The sequence below is a fragment of the Oncorhynchus kisutch genome, linkage group LG25, assembly GCF_002021735.2.
Source record: "Oncorhynchus kisutch isolate 150728-3 linkage group LG25, Okis_V2, whole genome shotgun sequence".
Lineage (NCBI taxonomy): Eukaryota > Metazoa > Chordata > Actinopteri > Salmoniformes > Salmonidae > Oncorhynchus > Oncorhynchus kisutch.
The window spans coordinates 11,152,080-11,172,768 of NC_034198.2; the positions used below are offsets into that span (position 1 = coordinate 11,152,080).

General features: G+C 43.3%; 1 protein-coding gene across 2 annotated transcripts in view; it reads left to right on the top strand.

Moving 5' to 3' along the window:
- LOC109870291 (ubiquitin carboxyl-terminal hydrolase 22-like) overlaps positions 1–20,689 on the top strand; it is a 43,048-nt gene that overhangs the window by 16,479 nt on the left and 5,880 nt on the right. Inside the window, exons 2-8 of one of the 2 annotated variants that reach the window (XM_020460731.2) lie at positions 2,854–2,986; positions 5,968–6,081; positions 12,294–12,395; positions 15,173–15,339; positions 15,729–15,876; positions 18,927–19,032; positions 20,210–20,368. In XM_020460731.2, coding sequence (XP_020316320.2) covers positions 2,854–2,986; positions 5,968–6,081; positions 12,294–12,395; positions 15,173–15,339; positions 15,729–15,876; positions 18,927–19,032; positions 20,210–20,368 — 929 coding nt within the window. The remainder of the gene's footprint in view (positions 1–2,853; positions 2,987–5,967; positions 6,082–12,293; positions 12,396–15,172; positions 15,340–15,728; positions 15,877–18,926; positions 19,033–20,209; positions 20,369–20,689) is intronic. The other variant, XM_020460732.2, reaches the window with a different exon arrangement.

Genomic DNA, 20,689 nt, shown 5'->3' on the forward strand with positions numbered 1-20,689 from the left:
GCGGAAAAAGGATTGTCGTTGCTCCAACGTGTACCTAACCATAAACATCAATGCCTTTCTTAAAATCAATACGCAGAAGTATATATTTTTAAACCTGCAGTATTTAGCTAAAAGAAAGGTTAGCAGGCAATATTAACCAGGTGAAATTGTGTCACTTCTCTTGCGTTCATTGCACGCAGAGTCAGGGAATATGCAACCGTTTGGGCCGCCTGGCTCATTGCGAACTAATTTGCCAGAATTCTATGTAATTATGACACAAGGTTGTGCAATGTAACAGCAATATTTAGACTTATGGATGCCACCCGTCAGATAAAATACGGAACAGTTCCGTATTTCACTGAATTAATAAACTTTTTTTTCTTAGAAATGATAGTTTCCGGATTCGACCATATTGATGACCAAAGGCTCGTATTTCTGTGTGTTATTATGATATAATTAAGTCTATGATTTGATAGAGCAGTCTGACTGAGCGGTGGTAGGCAGCAGCAGGCTCGTAAGCATTCATTCAAACAGCACTTCCGTGCGTTTTGCCAGCAGCTCTTCTCAATGCTTCAAGCATTGCGCTGTTTATGACTTCAAGCCTATCGACTCCCAAGATTAGGCTGGTGTAACCGATGTGAAATGGCTAGCTAGTTAGCGGGGTGCGAGCTAATAACGTTTCAATCGTCACTCGCTCTGAGACTTGGAGTAGTTGTTCCCCTTGCTCTGCATAGGTAACTCTGCTTCGAGGGTGGCTGTTGTCGATGTGTTCCTGGTTCGAGTGTTACAATGTCAATACTAAAAGGCCTATAAGAACATCCAATAGTCAAAGGTATATGAAATACAAATCGTATAGAGAGAAATAGTCCTATATTAACTACAACCTAAAACTTCTTACCTGGGAATATTGAAGACTCATGTTAAAAGGAACCAGCTTTCATATGTTCTCATGTTCTGAGCAAGGAACTTAAACGTTAGCTTTCTTACATGGCAAATATTGCACTTTTACTTTCTTCTCCAACACTTTGTTTTTGCATTATTTAAACCAAATTGAACATGTTTCATTATTTATTTGAGGCTAAATTGATTTTATTGATGTATTATATTAAGTTAAAATAAGTGTTCATTCAGTATTGTTGTAATTGTCATTATTACAAATAAATGTAAAAAAATCGGCCGATGTATCGGTGTGGAAAAATCATAATCGGTCGACATCTAGAACGGAGTTACATGCAAAAATGTCTCTATAATACTGTATGCTTGAATTTGTTCTGGATTTGGGGACTTTGAATGCCCTGGTGGCATGTCTGGTGGGGTAAATGTGTGTCAGCTGTGTAAGTTGACTATGCAAACAGTTTGGGATTTTCAACACATTAATGTCACTTATAAAACAAATGTGATGCAGTCAGTCTCTCCTCAACTCTTATCCGAGAGAGACTGGCATGCCACAGTATTTATATCATCCCTCTGATTACAATAAAGAGCAAAGCCTCTGTTGTTTAGCTGCAGCTTAACGAGGTCTTTCCTTGCAGCACTCGACCACACGACTGGACAATAATCAAGATGAGACAAAACTAGAGCCTTCGGGATTTGGTTTTTGGAATGTGGTGTCAAAAAAGCAGAGCATCTCTTTTTATTATGGACAGACCTTTCCCCATCTTTACAACCATTGAATCTACAGCACCAGTCAAAAGTTTGGACATACCTATCAGTGTGTTTTCTTTTAGCTAACTTTGATTAGCAGACCGTGCCGTTTGGTTGCTATTAAGGAGGTTGTCATGGAGAAGTGTTCTATTGTGTCCAACTACGTTGCCAATTTTAATTGGCTGATACGGAATTAGAACCGGATATAATCACGGCCACCTGGTGAGGATGGCATGGGGCTAAATAGGCCAGGTTATGTAATGGGAAAGGCTAACATGTAGCCTTTTGATCACGTACTACTACGTCAATTATTTTAATTGGCTGATGCTTTAACTTTTTCTAATATTCGCAAGTATGGCCCCAGGGTTTTATGGAGTTTTTGTCTTGTCTGTGTTTTCATTCTCATGCGTGCACTCTCTCTCCTTTCCGTTTCTGTGCGTGTGATTTGTGCTTCCACTTCACCAACTGATTTTGGCTGAGGCAATGGTCATGGTGTGAACATGTGTCACATATAATCTCTCGGCTCACTCAGGTGGCATGTCACCGGGGGACACCGTGGCAGGACACCTTGCCACGCCGAAATGGGCTCTGTGCAAAATGTTACATCAAAGAAACTGTAACAGGAAGGCTACCCTAAAGCAGCCTAAAGAAAAGGGAACCAAAAATCGAGGTCTATTTCAAGATCTGGTTGTAGGCCTACCTGTGTTATTGATACGATGCCAAATGGGTTCTCTTTATTGAGAATACATTGTGTGTCGCGGACTTGTGATCTCCAGGCTGATGATGTCAGGGGAGGGGTTTGGCAGGTGTGGAAGCTAGCTATCTTTTTCACCTTGCCAAAAGTGCGGAGATGAGGCAAGGACATTATAAGCAAACGCCCACATGCCAGCTGAAAATGACACGCTGGCTTTCTCTCTCCATGACAAAATGGATGTGGTGTTTTATCATGTGCCTTCCATCCCTTTGTGTCCCAGAGATGCCAGGTGTTCTCTTCAGCCCGTTTTGTCTTTTGTGAAAAGAAAGTAAAGTACAACAATGTAAATTTGCTCCTCTTTTCGCAGCAGACTTTCGCTCCATTAGGCTCTAACACGGCTGCCGACTTTCACTATAAACTGGATGAATCCGGTCTGATTGACCGACCTGAGTCTTTGTGAGTGTATGATGGTGATGATGACACTTTTGGTTTCTATCAGTGATCCTCAACCTGTGTCCCTCTCTCGTCCCCCGCAGGCCAAGTCGTGTGTCTGTCACATGTGCGGTGCCCACCTGAACCGGCTCCACTCCTGCCTCTACTGCGTCTTCTTCGGCTGCTTCACCAAGAAACACATCCACGAGCACGCCAAAAACAAACGACACAATCTAGGTAAGACAGGCGCACACACACACACACACACACGAGCGCAACAAACACTTGAAAACTGCTCATTATCCTATCAGGTTGGGTGGTGCTGTAGTATAGCTCTCCTCCTATCCTATGGACCACAGCTTGAGTCCACACCAGCTCTACACTGCCCTCACAGAGGGGAAGCCATAGGAATAGTGTTGTGCCGACATGGCCGTACTGGTCATCCTATACGCAAATCAACAGTTCATAGTCGGATCGGATGATACTATTTTTTTATATGCCTAAGTAGATATTGGCAAGATACCTCTCTGTACATTCTCACTGCAAAACATCTGCAGATTAGAATCAGCGCACAGAGGGGTGTCTGAACTTGCAGCGGGAAGCCACGTTTGCTGTCAACCAGTTAGAATGCGGATCAGCGTTTCGTCTTTTTTTCCCCCTTACCCTTGCCCCGCTTGTTAAATATTATTCACGTTGATAGCTTCATAGCAAACGTCTTCGTCGTGTAAGTTATCATGGTAGCAGGCAGCAGCAATCTCAACCGAAAAACATGCAAGGAAAAGTGATTGGGTGAAATTATGACACGAGTGTACGGAGAAATACAGTTTCACTTTATCCAATCAGAGCAGCAGGATCAACGTACAGCCCGCCCTTCTCTTTACAGACAGCCAGTTGAGTTATTTAGACCACGTAGAACCTCACACATGACTGCCTGACATGAGAAAGAAGCGTGCTAGCACCCAATTAAAAAAGATATATATATATATATTTTTTTTTCAAATGAGCACGGATAATTACAAAAAATTATTGGATCATAATCGTAGTCACAAAATTGTCCATATCCGTTGCGATACTCGTTTTGTCCGACTACTCGGCACACCTCTAACATAGAACATGTGCTCCGCTGCTCTGTCTTACTTCATATTTGACACGACAGACCTGTACAGCACCACCACAACACTCCGCCCCCTGCCAGGTCCCTCACCCACACCCCTGAAACATTAAAGACTCATAATTACCCCCTTTGCTTAACTAGGCAGGCCTCGGCTGCCCCTCCTCCGCCCCCATTCACACACGGGGCCCAAACAAAGACTGCTAAGTAGCTAATTATACTGTTGAGGGTAATAAGCACCCAGTAAATACAAATGTATGTCCTTTTGTTCAGCTCTAGGGGTTTTATGGTGGCAGAACCCCAAATGAGCCAATGTCAAGATGAACATGTCATCAAACCTTGTTGGGTTATCGTCGCTGTACCACATCAGGGATGGAGCTGATGGCGACATAAATCACCAACCTGTTATGCAACCTAACGCAACATAATTGCAACACAATGCAACACGCCAGGACTGATGCCCCAGGGGCTATTGAATGTCGCCTGTGTAGTTGGCCACATAGGCACTAGGCACCAGTGGGGTTGCTGATTCTCTGTTGCACAAATGTGCCTGAGCAGCTCAGTGCATTGCAGCCCGGGTCTATTAGCCTATAGGGCATAGATAGATTTACGCTACAGCAGGAGGAGAAGAAAAGAATGACCGATCTCACTAGATGAGTAATTAACATGTCTTAATAAAACCCAACAGAAGTCAGTTAAACCAGTTCCTTCATTTTCCAGTAATTTTTTTGGAGTTCTTTCTTCCTTTCAGATGTTTGATCTGTTCTTCCTCTATTTTGGCTCTTCATGTTATGTTTCTCCCTGTATCGGGTTATTTCTCTTTCTCTCCCTCCTTTTTCTCGGTTCCCATGGTTACATCAAGGTCTGTGGGTTTATTTTCATTTTGTCTTCTCTCAGCAAGTCTCACCTTGTTACGCAACTTTGTTCTCGCTCTCTCTCTCTCTCTCTCTCTCCAGCTCTTATTGTGCCATTAACAGTGTGGCTGTTATTCAGTCTGAGTCCTAAGGCTAGGGTTTTACTTTTTCAGTCTCTTCATCCTATTTTTGTGCCCGATTTTTAGGTGAATTGCCTCCCTCATTGATGTGGCAATCTGCAGGAAAGTTATATTTTCACTGCAATGACAGCATTATACACTTATGTCCAATATCCACAACATATTACAGCTGTAAAACTGGTTGTATTTGGTTTGGTGTGGGAATTGAATCCACAGGCAGACTTGATGTTCCACTCTTTGCTATTAGCTGCAGCTTGGTACTCCCCAACACCTGCAGGGCCCAGTCTGACATTTCAATACATTCGGTCACAGCTGGGACACCAGTCAACACCGTATCTATCCACATTTTAATACCGTAATTAATCATTCGGGCGATCATTTAGACATACACAACCTGCATGCCCCGTGCTTTCTCCACATACACCTAATGATTGTTATGTCTGCCTCAAGCAGCCAATTGCATAGGCAGGTTGTCATGGGAACTGCAAACAGGTGAGGGATGAGAGAGGGATGGGGAGAGTTGCAGCTTTTACCGGGCTCTATCCTCTTTCTATCCCTCTGTCTGTGGGTACCTGCATGCGTGGTAGCTGACGAGTTGACGGTGAAAAGTCTGATTTTTCAGATTGAAGTGGTGTAAAAGATGTCAACGATGGCTGACAAATTGTATTAGAAAATGGGCCCTTTACACTACATTCATAAATAGACATTTATCAAAACATTATCAAGCGGGGATGTGTTCACATCGTCACATTGACTATAATCCCTCCTGCTCGCCCCGGATCTTTTCCTACGCCAAAGGATGTTATCAGAAAGTCAAGATGTCAGCGCGTAAGCTGGCCTTGCAGAGGTAGAGAGCTAGCTAGCTGCCTACTCCTTTCTCCGGGACTGATCTTGGATTTGCGACCCAAATTGGCACCCTTTTCCCTCTGTAGTGCACTGGGCCCTGGTCAGAAGTAGTGCACTATATAGGGAGTAGGGTGCCATTTAGGATGCACCTCAGAGCTACAAATGAACAGAATGTTCCAATGTAGCCTTGAGCTATTTCATACCTCCTTTTCCTCTCCATTTATCATTTGTCACTTCATTCTCTTTCTGTGTCTGTTTTTCTTCCAGCTATAGATCTATTGTATGGAGGTATATATTGCTTTGTGTGCCAAGACTACATATACGACAAAGAAATGGAACAGATTGCCAAAGAGGAACAAAGGAAAGCGTGGAAATTGCAAGGTACGTTCTTTCCCCTATTCAATCCCCCAGTATTGCCCTCTGACTTATACAGTGACACCTCGGTTATAACCACAGCTTTTGTTTCCTAAACTTTTGATTTATTGCTCGAGTTTAGCGTTCTCTCTCGCTCTCTTTTTTGGCCTGTTCCCAGTCCCATTCACCAAGCCCTGCCCCCTGTTACTCAAGCAGGCAGTTTCTCATGCTCAAGATTCACTCTGCAATGCATGCATTGACCAAACAACAGCATGCAGTCAACAGGTTTTTCCAAAAAAGAGCGACACACCTTTCCATTTTGCTTCTTAATATAAATCCACATGTTTTCTGTCGTATACTATTATTTTATGTAATTTGCTAGTAAGTTGGTTTTAGCAAGCTACAAATTTGCCCCTAATGCTAATTGCTTTCTAGCTAAATCTGGGAAACACTCTTTTCACACCACTTCGATAGCAGGTTAGGAGATTGACGTTAAAGTTAGGAAAAGGGTTAGTGAAAATGCACCCCTAACCTGCTACGAAAATCTATTTTTCTCTAAGTGGTGTGAAGTGTCTCAGCTTTTTTTAAACGTGTATTTTTCCATATAGACACACCCTATATGCATCGAACTTGTCTGATGCTTTAAGCGTACTGTTTGAAATAAGACACAAACAAGAGGGGAGCCAGATATCAAGATAACTAGAAGAAGAAAAATTGACCCGACCATCCCCATACCTCTCCTACTGCTGATAATTGGCTTCACGAGAAGGCGGCAACCTTTTTCTGGTGTGGAATTTCAATATATCTTACCACTTCTACCTGATCTGCGTGCCAGTTATGGTTTTCATGCGCAATTTTTTTTGTGCAACAGTTTAATTTAATTTCTAATAATGTCTTTGTTTCTCAAAATTATTGTCATGTGGCTAATTAAAATTTTATCTGAATGAAAGTGATATCTTTTAGGTTTGTAACTTCTATTGTCATTGCCAATTATGTAAAAAAAAAAATATATATATAAAGACAACAAATAAAAACATTGCAGCCTGCAGGTAGAAAATATCCATAAAATAATGTATATCCAATAAATCACATTGGCTGTGCATGGCCTGTCTGCAACTAACTTGAAACATTGGTTCAACTATTAACTTGGGTCTGGCCTGAAGCTCATGCTAGCAAAATTGAAACATTGTATAAGATATTCTGGGCCCTCAGTTTCCTAAGCCAGTAAAGCTCAGGAAAGATGGATATATACAGTGGGGCAAAAAAGTATTGAGTCAGCCACCAGTTCTCCCACTTAAAAAGATGAGAGAGGCCTGTACTTTTCATCATAGGTACACTTCAACTATGACGGACAAAATGTTTAAAAAATCCAGAAAATCACATTGTAGGATTTTTTATGAATTTATTTGCAAATTATAGTGGAAAATAAGTATTTGGTCACTAACAAAAGTTTATCTCAATACTTTTTTATATACCCTTTGTTGGCAATGACAGAGGTCAAATGTTTTCTGTAAGTCTTCACAAGGTTTTCACACACTGTTGCTGGTATTTTGGCCCATTCCTCCATGCAGATCTCCTCTAGAGCAGTGATGTTTTGGGGCTGTTGCTGGGCAACACGGACTTTCAACTCCCTCCAAAGATTTTCTATTGGGTTGAGATCTGGAGACTGGCTAGGTCACTCCGGGACCTTGAAATGCTTCTTACTAAGCCACTCCTTTGTTGCCCGGGCGGTGTGTTTGGGATCATTGTCATGCTGAAAGACCCAGCCACGTTTCATCTTCAATGCCCTTGCTGATGGAAGGAGGTTTTCACTCAAAATCTCACGATACATGGCCCCATTCATTCTTTCCTTTACACGGATCAGTCGTCCTGGTCCCTTTGCAGAAAAACAGCCCCAAGGCATGATGTTTCCACCCCCATGCTTCACAGTAGGTATGGTGTTCTTTGGATGCAACTCAGCATTCTTTGTCCTCCAAACACGACGAGTTGAGTTTTTACCAAAAATGTATATTTTGGTTTCATCTGACATTCTCCCAATCTTCTTCTGGATCATCCAAATGCTCTCTAGCAAACTTCAGACGGGCCTGGACATGTACTGGCTTGAGCAGGGGGACACGTCTGGCACTGCAGGATTTGAGTCCCTGGCGGCGTAGTGTGTTACTGATGGTAGGCATTGTTACTTTGGTCCCAGCTCTCTGCAGGTCATTCACTAGGTCCCCCCGTGTGGTTCTGGGATTTTTGCTCACCATTCTTGTGATCATTTTGGCCCCACGGGGTGAGATCTTGCGTGGAGCCCCAGATCGAGGGAGATTATCAGTGGTCTTGTATGTCTTCCATTTCCTAATAATTGCTCCCACAGTTGATTTCTTCAAACCAAGCTGCTTACCTATTGCAGATTGTCTTCCCAGCCTGGTGCAGGTCTACAATTTTGTTTCTGGTGTCCTTTGACAGCTCTTTGGTCTTGGCCATAGTGGAGTTTGGAGTGTGACTGTTTGAGGTTGTGGACAGGTGTCTTTTATACTGATAACAAGTTCAAACAGGTGCCATTAATACAGGCAACGAGTGGAGGACAGAGGAGCCTCTTAAAGAACAAGTTACAGGTCTGTGAGAGCCAGAAATCTTGCTTGTTTGTTGTTGACCAAATACTTATTTTCCACCTAATTATGCAAATAAATTCATTACAAATCCTACAATGTGATTTTCTGGATTTCTTTTCTCATTTTGTCTGTCATAGTTGAAGTGTACCTATGATGAAAATTACAGGCCTCTCTCATCTTTTTAAGTGGGAGAACTTGCACAATTGGTGGCTGACTAAATACTTTTTTGCCCCACTGTATAGGCTAGTTTGGCAAAGGAAAAATAAATAATCAAGTAGGCCTATTTTATTAATTTTTTTCTATCAAAAATATTTTTCAAATACATTGAGGAGACAGGATTGTGTCAAGGCACAGATCTGGGGAAAGGAACCAAAAAATGATTGCAGCATTGAAGGTCCCCAAGAACACAGTGTTCTCCATCATTATGAATGGAAGAGGTTTGGAACCACCAAGACTCTTCCTCGAGCTGTCCTACCGGCCAAACTGAGCAATCGGGGGAGAAGAGCCTTGGTCTCAAGCACCCGATGGTCACTCTGACAGAGCTCCAGAGTTCCTCTGTGGAGATGGGAGAACCTTCCAGAAAGACCACCATCTCTGCAGCACTCTACCAATCAGGCCGTTGTGGTAGAGTGGCCAGATGGAAGCCACTCCTCAGTAAAAGGCACATGACAGCCCGCTTCGAGCTTCCCAAAAGGCACCTAAAGGATGAGAAACAAGATTCTCTGGTCTGATGAAACAAAGATTGAACTCTTTGGCCTGAATGCCAAGCGTCACGTCAGGAGGAAACCTGGCACCATCCCTACGGTTAAGCATGGCATCATGCTCTGGGGATGTTTTTCAGTGGCAGGGAATGGGAGACGAGTCAGGATCGAGGCTATGATGAACGGAGCAAACTAGAGAGAGAACCTTGATTAAAATCTGCTCCAGGACCTCAGACTGGGCATATTATCAATGCGGTGCCTGTTAATTTCTCATCAAATCACAGCCGCCTTCGCCAAACGGGCGATGATTTAACAAGCGTATTTTCGAAAAATCACTGTTGTTGCACCAATGTGTACCTAACCATAAACACCAATGCCTTTCTTTAAAATCAATACACAAGTATATATTTTTAAACCTGCATATTTAATTAATATTGCCTGCTAACATGAATTTATTTTAACTAGGGAAATTGTGTCACTTCTCTTGCGTTCCGTGCAAGCAGTTTGGGCCGCCTGGCTCGCCTGCAAACTGTGTGAAGACCATTTATTCCTAACAAAGACCGTAATTCATTTGCCAGATTTGTACATAATTTTGACATAACATTGAAGGTTGTGCAATGTAACAGCAATATTTAGACTTATGGATGCCACCCGTTATTCACTGAAAGAATAAACTCTTTTTTTTTTGTATTATAGTTTCCGGATTTTACCATATTAATGACCAAAGGCTCCTATTTGTGTGTGTTTATTATGTTATAATTAAGTCTATGATTTGATAGAGCAGTCTGACTGAGCGGTGGTAGGCAGCAGCAAGCATTAATTCAAACAGCACTTTCGTGCATTTGCCAGCAGCTCTTCGCTGTGCTTCAAGCATTGAGTTGTTTATGACTTCAAGCCTATCAACTCCAGAGATTAGGCTGGTGTAATCGATGTGAAATGGCTAGCTAGTTAGTGGGGTGCGCGCTAATAGCGTTTCAATTGGTGACATCACTTGCTCTGAGACCTTGAAGTAGTTGTTCCCCTTGCTCTGCAAGGGCCGCGGCTTTTGTGGAGCGATGGGTAACGATGCTTCGAGGGCGGCTGTTGTCAATCTGTTCCTGGTTCGAGCCCAGGTAGGGGCGACGAGAGGGACGGAAGCTATACTGTTACACTGGCAATAGTATAGTGCCTATAAGAACATCCAATAGTCAAAGGTATATGAAATACAAATGGTATAGAGAGAAATAGTCCTATAATTCCTATAATAACTACAACCTAAGATTTCTTACCTGGGAATATTGAAGACTCGTGTTAAAGGAACCACCAGCTTTCATAGGTTCTGAGCAAGGAACTGAAACGTTAGCTTTTTTCCTTGGCACATATTGCACTTTTACTTTCTTCTCCAACACTTTGTGTTTGCATTATTTAAACCGAATTGAACATGTTTCATTATTTATTTGAGGCTAAATAGATTTTATTGATGTATTATATTAAGTTAAAATAAGTGTTCATTCATTTCTGTTGTAATTGTCATCATTACAAATAGATACAAATAAAAAAATCGGCCAATTTAATCGGTATCGGCTTTTTTTGGTCCTCCAATAATCGTTATCGGCATTGGAAAATCATCATCTGTCGACCTCTACCGGAGAGACCTGAAAATAACTGCAGCGATGCTCCCCATCTAACCTGACATAGCTTGAGAGGATCTGCAGCGAAGAATGGGAGAAACTCCCCAAATACAGGTGTGCCAAGCTTGTAGCGTCATACGTCAAGAAGACTCGAGGCTGTATTCTCTGCCAAAAGCTTCTTCAACAAAGAACTGAGTAAAGGGTCTGAATACTTGGGGTATTTCTAGAAAACAGTTTTTGCTTTATCATTATGGGGTATTGTGTGTGGACTGAGGGGGGAAAAAACAATTGAATCAATTTTAGAATAAGTATGTAACATAACAACATTCGGAAAAAGTAAAGGGGTCTGAATACATTCCGAATGCGCTGTACTAGTGTAATTAGTGGATTCGGCAGTTTGGAAATTGTCATTAGAATGGCCTTACAGAAGAGCTCATTGACGTTCAACGTGCCACCGTCATAGGATGCCACCTATCCAACAAGTCAGTTCGTCAAATTTATGCCATGCTAGAGCTGTCCCCGTCAACTGTAAGTGCTGTTATTGTGAAGTGGAAACGTCTAGGAGCGACAATGGCTCAGCCACGAAGTGGTAGGCCATACAAGCTCACAGAACGGGACCGCTGAGTGCTGAAGCGCTTAACGTATAAAAATTGTTGGTCCTCAACACTCACTACGAGTTCCAAACTGCCTCTGGAAGCAATGTCGGCACAATAACTGTTCGTCGGAAGCTTCATGAAATGGTATTCCGTGGCCGAGCAGCCGCACACAAACCTAAGATCACCATGCGCAGTGCCAAGCGTTGGCTGGAGTGGGTTTGGCAGATGCCAGGAGAATGTAACCTGCCCCTTAGTTCCAGTGAAGAGAAATCTTAACGCTACAGCGTACAATGACATTGTAGACAATTATCTGCTTCCAACTTTCTGGCAACAGTTTGGGGAAGGCCCTTTCCTGTTTCAGCATGACAATGCCCCAGTGTACAAAGCAAGGTTCATACAGAAATGGTTTGGTCGATGTCGCAGAACTTGACGATCGCAAGTAGAATCGCAATATTTTGGACCAAAATCCCCAAAAATAATGTTTGCCCTTATTGTGCAGCCCTAGTGCAGTACATTACTGCACCCCTGGTATATGTAAAATGCATATTCTCTAGAGATTCCACTGCATTGGCCATGTAGGTTTCCCTATTTCCTGTTCCCCTCCCTTCAGGTTTAAGGTAAAGTGACCCATCTAGTTAAATCTAAGTTCTCACATCCTCTCTCTAGCTCTCTGCCTTGCAATAGTTTTTTTTACTGATTTCTTTCCTGTTGTTTGTGTGTGTGTGTGTGTGTCAGGTGTAGGGGAGAAGTATTCGACGTGGGAGCCCACCAAACGAGAGCTGGAGCTGCTGCGGCACAATCCAAAGCGTCGGAAAATGACGACAAACTGCACCATCGGTAAGGGCTCCTCCCAGTGCTGCACTGTCTGGCTACAGCAAGAGTTGTCTTGTGCCTCGTCTGAAAACAAACTCCCTGGTCCGTTATCCTAGCTTCTTACCCCTGCCTTGCCCATACCCTCTCCCTCTTTATGTATTTCCAAATCTGAAGAATCCCAATAATGGGATAAGCAATATGGCAGATGGAAATTATAAGGCTTGGTGGAGCCATTGTGGTATTGAACCCACCATATTGGTCCATTCAGACCTGCCAACACAGAAGGGTTAGTGGAGAGGACTAGGGCAAACAGCTCTAGTCTGCTTCTCTCTATATGGGCGTAGTTCATTTCCTATGAGGTTCAGTGTGATGACAGCATCTGCAGTACAAACTGTGTGATGTCTGTGGGCGGATAGAACCCCCAGTCTCTCCTTAATCTCATTGCAGAGACTTCTGTTGGCTGTGTCTGAAAAATGTGTTTATCTGGGAAAGTGTGTGTGTGTGTGTGTGTGTGTGTGTGTGTGTGTGTGTGTGTGTGAGAGGTAGTATGTTATTGATCAGGGATTTAGAAAGTGCTGTCCAGTGGAGAAATAAGACATTCCTCTCCTCTCACTCATCCCTCTTTAATTCTCACTCCTCCTCCACACAGCTATGGAGCAGCTCAGACAGAGTTGGAGATGAGTGGTGTTAAACAGCATCGCAGTATGCTTCTGCTAGGTGCTAAACGTTCACACTCCTGCGTTCTCTCGCGCGCTTGCAAATCTCAATTTGTCTTTTTGTCAAGATGCCCTGTACTGTGTGTAATGGTGCCCTGTAGGGGTACTAAGGTGAGCAGCTGGTCAGGGGCAACATGTTTTTTAATACACAAACGTCACTTAGAAATGTCCTTGTTTTTGAAAGAAAAGCAACATTTTTTTGCCCATTTTTTAAATAACATCAAATTGATCAGAGATGCAGTGTAGACATTGTTAATGTTGTAAATTACTATTGTAGCTGGAAATGGCTGATTTTTAAAGGAATATCTACATAGGTGTTTTCTTTCAAAAACGAGGACATTTCCAACTGACCCCAAACTTTTGAATGGTAGTGTGTGTCATTATGTCTTTGTTTTCGTGGCATTTGTGTAAAACGTTTGGAAGAGATAATTGAAAATAATGCCATTGGTGATTAGATGCTTCTCTTTCATTAATTTGGCTATTTTTCTCTTCAACCATATGGTTTTATCTACTACAAACTCATGGACAATATGGACAGACATATAACACATCTATTCTGTATATATGATTCATTTTATAAAAAGTTACTCACATCAAAATGTGTATTTGTCACATGCTTTGTAAACAGCAGGTGTAGGCTATTAGTGACATGCTTACTTACAGGTCCTTTCCAACAACGCAGAGTTAAAGATAAAACATTCAATGACGTCGAGACACGAGGAATAAACGCACAGTGAATAAAGAATAACAATAACGAGTCAAAAATAACATGGCTATATACAGGGAGTACCAGTACCAAGTCTATGTGCAGGGGTAGCAGGTGATTGAGGTAGCTACAGTACCAGTCCAAAGTTTATAAACACCCACTCATTCCAGGGTTTTTCTTTGTTTGTTTATAATAGTAAACAAAACTATATAAGACATCAAAACTATGACATAACACATATGGAATCATAACCAAAATCATAACCAAAAAAGTGTAAAACAAATCCATATATATATATATATATATATATATATATACTGTATTTGAGATTCTTCAAAGTAGCCACCCTTTATCTTGATGACAGCTTTGCACATTCTCACCCCACTGTTTCCTGTAGTTTCCTGTAGTCCACGATCAGCTCCTTTTGTCTTGCTGATGTTGAGGGTGAGGTTGTTGTTGTTGTCCTGGCACCACACTGCCAGGTCTCTGACAACATCCCTATAGGCTGCATCATTGTCGTGTGTGTGTGATCAGTCATACCACCGTCGTGTCGTCAGCAAACTTGATGGTGTTGGCGTCTTACATGCAGTCGCGTGTGAACAGGGTGTACAGGAGGGGACTGAGCACACACCCCTGAGGGGCTCCCATGTTGATGGTCTGCATGGCAGATGTGTTGTTGCCTACCCTCACCGCCTGGGGGCGGCCGGTAAGGACGTCCAGAATCCAGTTGCAGAGGGAGGTGTTCAGTCACTGTCCTGAGCTTGGAGTGGACTATGGCGTTGACTGATAAGCTGTAGTCAATGAACAGCATTCTTACCTTGGGTATTGCTTTTGTCCAGGTGGGCAGTGTAGAGTGCAATGGAGATTGTGTCATGTGGTTGATGTGAACCATGACCAGTCTTTCAAAGCTTTTCATGGCTATAGATGTGAGGGCTACGGGGCGATAGTCCTTTAGGCAGGTTAACTTGGCTTTCTTGGGCACGGGGGACTATTATTCAAGTATAAATTACCAAAGTTACCATAGATTGCTGTAGATGACCTGTTATTTACCCAAATGACTGAAAATGCCAGTAACTTTGGTAAATTATACCAGCTCAGTGGGTCTTACTCTGTTGTCCTCCTGCCAGTGTGAGGCTGCTGTGTTCACTCCAGCCTCCGTCTAGGGACCACTGTGGCCATCTGTTACAGCCATGTCTCCACTGGTTCTCATTTACTGTAGTGGTTTTGGCGCTGGAATTGATATTATGTCTCTTTCTGCATGTCTCTCTCCCTCTCCCCCCCCATTTACCTGTCTGTTCCTTTCTCTCTCCATCTTCCTCTGCGTCCTGCTTCTCTCTCTCGCTCTCGCTCGACCTCTAACCCTCCCCTCTCTCCCTCAGGTCTTCGAGGTCTGATCAACCTGGGCAACACGTGTTTTATGAACTGCATCGTCCAGGCCCTCACCCATACGCCCCTGCTGCGGGACTTCTTCCTGTCCGACAGACACAAGTGTGAGATGCAGTCCAACTCCTGTCTGGTGTGTGAGATGTCCCAGCTCTTTCAGGAGGTAAGGGGGTTAAAAATATCTTTCCCTTTCAGGCTTCGCACACCTCCTCCATCCTCCTCCCTCTTTCTTTCCCAGGCCACCTCTACTGCTGTCTATAACGCTCTTGTTCAAAATCTCTCTCAACCCAAAACTATCTTCTCTTTTTATTTTGCTCTCCCCCACCTCTCTCCCTCCTAAACCATTGTAGTGGAAGTACTTAGCTAGCGCAGTTGTTGTCAGTGTTTCATCCCGCCCCTTCTCCAACACTTATTCTCTCTTATACCTCTTTTTATTTTCCCTCGCCTCACTTTCTCTCTCTCTCCATTCCCCCTCTCCTTCTCCCCTCACATTTAATGTTTCCGTTCTCTCTTCCTCCTCCTCTCATCCCTCCCTCTCTCTCTCTTTGTCAGTTCTACTCGGGCCACCGTTCGCCCCACATTCCTTTCCGACTGCTGCACCTGGTGTGGACTCACGCGCGCCACCTAGCAGGCTACGAGCAGCAGGATGCCCACGAGTTCCTCATCGCTGCCCTGGACGTGTTGCACCGCCACTGCAAAGGTTTGCATCATAGTACAGGGGCGAACGCATAGAATTGCGCAGGAACACACACACACACACACCTACCTTTTTAAGACCTACTTTTTTATATATACATGGGCAAACACGAATATATTACACAGCCTTACACCCACATACAGTGCCTTCGGAAAGTATTCAGATCCCTTGACTTGTTCCACATTGTTACGTTTAACCTTTCTGGCGCAGGCGTTCTCAAATTACAGAAATATAAATATTTAACATTCATGAAAATACAAGTGTCATACATCAAAATAAAGCTTAACGTCTTGTTAATCTAGCCGCTCTGTCAGATTTCAAAAAGGCTTTACGGTGAAAGCACACCACGCGATTATCTGAGGACAGTGCCCCGCATACAAAAGCATGAAAACATTTTCCCATCAAGCAGGTGCGCCACGCCACGAAAGTCAGAAATAGCGATATAATAAATACCTTACCTTTGAAGATCTTCTTCTGTTGGCACTCCAAAAGTTCCCAGCTACATCACAAATGGTCCTTTTGTTCGTTACAGTCCTTCTTTATAACCCCACAAACTCAGTTTAGCTGGCGCGTTTCATTCTATAATCCACCGGTTTCCCTCCTTCAAAATGCATACAAAATGAATCCCAAATGTTACCAATAAACTTCTCCAAACAAGTCAAACAACGTTTATAATCAAACCTCAGGTACCCTAATATGTAAATAAACGATCAAATTTAAGACGGAGAATCAATGTCTTCACCGGAGTTAAACAACAAAGAACACGCTCTCACCCATGCGCATGAAAACAAGACAGCCAAAATGGGAGCCACTTAGAAAAACTACAAATTTTTCCAAAAACAAGCCTGAAACTCTTTCTAAAGACTGTTGACATCTAGTGGAAGCCCTAGGAACTGCAATCTTGGAGGATTTCGCCTCATAATAAACATGATAAACATGTTTATAATAAACATGATAGCCATTGGAAACAGTGGTAGGCTGAAAATGTTTATTTTTTGGATGGTTTGTCTTCGGGGTTTCGCCTGCCATATCTGTTCTGTTATACTCAGACATCATTTTAACAGTTTTAGAAACTTTAGAGTTTTTTCTATCCAAATCTACCAATTATATGCATATCCTATCTTCTGGGCCTGAGTAACAGGCAGTTTACTTTGGGCACGCTTTTCATCCGAATGTCAAAATACTGCCCCCTAGCCCAAAGAGGTTTAAGCCTTATTTTAAAATGTATTTAAATCGTTTTTTTCCCCCTCATCAATCTACACACAATACCCCATAATGACAAAGCATAAACAAAATTTTTGAAATGTTGCTAATTTATAATAAAACAAAACACTGAAATATCATATTTACATAAGTATTCAGACCCGCTACTCAGTACTTTGTTGAAGCACCGTAGCGACTACAGCCTCAAGTCTTCTTGGGTATGACGCTATAGCCTTGGCACACCTCTATTTGGGGAGTTTCTCCCATTCTTCTCTGCAGATCCTCTCAAGCTCTGTCAGGTTGGATGGGGAGCGTTGCTGCACAGCTATTTTCAGGTCTCTCCAGAGATGTTAGATCAGGTTCAAGTCCAGGTTCTGGCTGGGCCACTCAAGGACATTCAGAGACGTGTCCGGAAGTCACTCCTGTGTTGTGTGCTTAGGGTCATTGTCTTGGTTGTTGGTCAACCTAAGCCCCAGTCTGAAGTCCTGAACACTCTGGACCAGGTTTTCATCAAGGATCTCTGTACTTTTCTCTGTTCATCTTTTGCTCAATCCTGACTAGTATCACAGTCCCTGCCGCTGAAAATCATCCCCACAGCATGATGCTGCCACCACCATGCTTCTCCGTAGGGATGTTGTCAAGTTTCCTCTAGATGAGACGCTTGGCATTCAATCTTGGTTTCAAACTCCAAGCGTGCTGTCATGTGCCTTTTACTGAAGAGTGGCTTCCGTCTGGCCACTCTACCATAAAGTCCTGATTTGGTGGAGTGCTGCAGAGATGGTTGTCCTTCTGGAAGGTTCTCCCATCTCCACAGAGATGACCATCGGGTTCTTGGTCACCTCCCTGACCAAGGCCCTTCTCCCCCGATTGTTCAGTTTGGCTGGGCGGCCAGCTCGTGGTTCCAAACTTCCATTTAAGAATGTTGAAGGGCACTGTGTTCTTGGACCTTCAATGCTGCAGAATTTTTTTGGGTACCCTTCCCCAGATCTGTGCCTCGAACATAATCCTGTCTCGGGGCTCTACGGACAATTCCTTTGACCTCATGTCTTGGATTTTGCTGTGACATGCACTGTCAGCTGTGGGACTTTTTATAGACAGTGTGCCTTTCCAGATCATGTCCAATCAATTTAATTTACCACAGGGGGACTCCCAAGTGGTAGAAACTTCTCAAGGATGATAAATGGAAACAGGATGCGCCAGGACTCAATTTCGAGTCTCAAAGCAAAGGGTCTGAATACTTATGTAAATAAGGTATTTCTCGATTTAATACATCTTGTAAAAAAAAAAATTGTTTAAACTGTTTTCTGTATGGGGTATTGTGTGTAGATTGCTGAGATTTTTTTAAATACATTTTAGAATTAGGTTCTATCGGGAAAAATGGGGGTCTGAATACTTTCCGAAGGCACTGTGCATGTACACATACTAACTTGTACAGACAATCAGATTGTAGAAAGCAGACTGCTCTACTCAAATGGCACCCATGCTCTCTACTTCTGCTACAGTCAAATGGTGGGAGGAAAAGCAGGAATAAAGGAAAGGAAGGGAGCAGCGATTGGGGGAGAATGAACAAGAGAGGAGGAGAGTGAAGAAAATGGCTGGTCTGACTGGATGAGCTGAGACGAGGGGCTGCTAATTGACACAGACAAAGAGCCTCTTTACATAAGTGCTGATTGTGTTTGCTTAGCCCTGTGTCCTCTTTCAACATCCCTCATTCTCTCACTCTCTCTCTCGATTTTGTCTTTCTCTGATACTGTGGTGGAGCGGGGGGGTGGAGTTCTGCAGCAGTCGACAAGCTTTAATTCTCAATCGCGTGTGTGTGTTTTGTCCCTGTGCTCTCGATGTTCACCAAGGAGATGATAACGGGAAGAAGGCCAACAACCCCAATAACTGCAACTGCATCATCGACCAAATCTTCACTGGGGGTCTGCAGTCTGACGTCACCTGTCAAGTCTGCCAGTATGCTCCTCCATCTTTCTCTCTGTGTATGTGTGTGCGCTTGTAAACAGTGTGAAAGTTATTTCCTCTACATCTTTGTGCTTCACCCTTACTGTTTGTTTGTGTGGGCGTGTGTACTGTTGATGCATCATGTTGATCACGTTTCAAACCAGCACTTGTAAAAAATATATTTAAAACACGTTTCTAAATCACTCACTCTTAGCCCTGGTCAGACCCCCTCTCTGCAGTGAGTCAAGGAGAGTGGGACTGATTTTTAAAAATATTTGTAAAAATTAACACACGCATCACCCGTTGCTCCACTCCCACTGCTTTAGCAGCCAGGCACCTACTGGGCATAGTGTTCTACCTACATCTGGTGGACACAGAGTAATGCACAATATTTACTCATTCACAAAGAATCAGTCATTTCGTGTTGAGTTTGCAACACTAATTGAGAAGCATTTGTGCAACATTTTGTAAATGTGTATAGACGGGTTTGTTGTTTAGCAACAAAACCAACGTGGGCGCAACTATGGGGCAAAACAGACGGGGTTGGCTTAGATTGTTTAATGTTTAATGAAAACATAAGTTAATTTGCACATTGAGCACTTGTTGTCTCTCAAATTCATCGTTATAGATGTTTGTTGGTTGGTTAGCTATCTCGCAAACTTGAGCCATATTAGGATTGACATGAAATCAGTCGAAATACCTCAAAACAAGACCTATCAAGAACAAGATGAAACTAGCTGAAACAAGTCACTTACGATTCCCCACGTCACAGTTTCTTGTCATAGTTGGTAGCCATCCCGAATCACAACAACTCCGACTTCTACCCCATTGAAGCGTGCGCATCGTTTTCGTGACTTTGTCAGCTAAGTCGTCTATATATACACTCACACTTGCATGCAAACTAACATTGTTCAAGTGTTGTAACTGGCTACTTAGGTATTCTAGCGGTTAAGAGCGTGGGGCCAGTAACTGAAAGGTTGCTGATTCGAATCCCTGAGCCAACTAGGTGAAAAATCCCATGTGCCCTTGAGCAAGGCACTTAACCCTAATTGCTACTGTAAGTCGCTCTGGATAAGAGCATCTGTTAAATGACTCAAATGTAGAGGTTATAAGATGGATTCATAGGCTTTGGGTCAGTCAAAGCCCAAAAGTCATTCCCTAACAGACCCCCTCCCCTCTCGTCCTGTAGTGGTGTTTCCACGACGATAGACCCGTTCTGGGACATCAGTCTGGACCTGCCGGGGTCGTCCACGCCCTTCTGGCCCCTCAGCCCCGGGGGAGACGGCAGCACACTCAACGGAGAGAGCCACCTCTCAGGGGCCACCACACTCACAGACTGTCTACGCAGGTATCTCACCCCTCTCCCCCTCTCTCAGGGGCCACCACACTCACTGATTGTCTAGGCAGGTTCTGCTCATCCCTTTATCACCATCCCTTTCTCTATCGCTCTCTTTCTCTCGTTCTCTCTTCATCTTTCAGGGGCCACCACTCCCAATTTCTGTCTATGCAGGTAATCATCCCTCTGACTAATTCCTTCCACATCATCGCTTTAACCTTCTCTGTATCTCTCTGTTCTGCTGTCCATCTTTCTATCATGCGCGCGCACACACACTCGCTGGCACACACACACACACACGGTGTGGGTTCTGACCCTGGTCCGTCTTCTGCA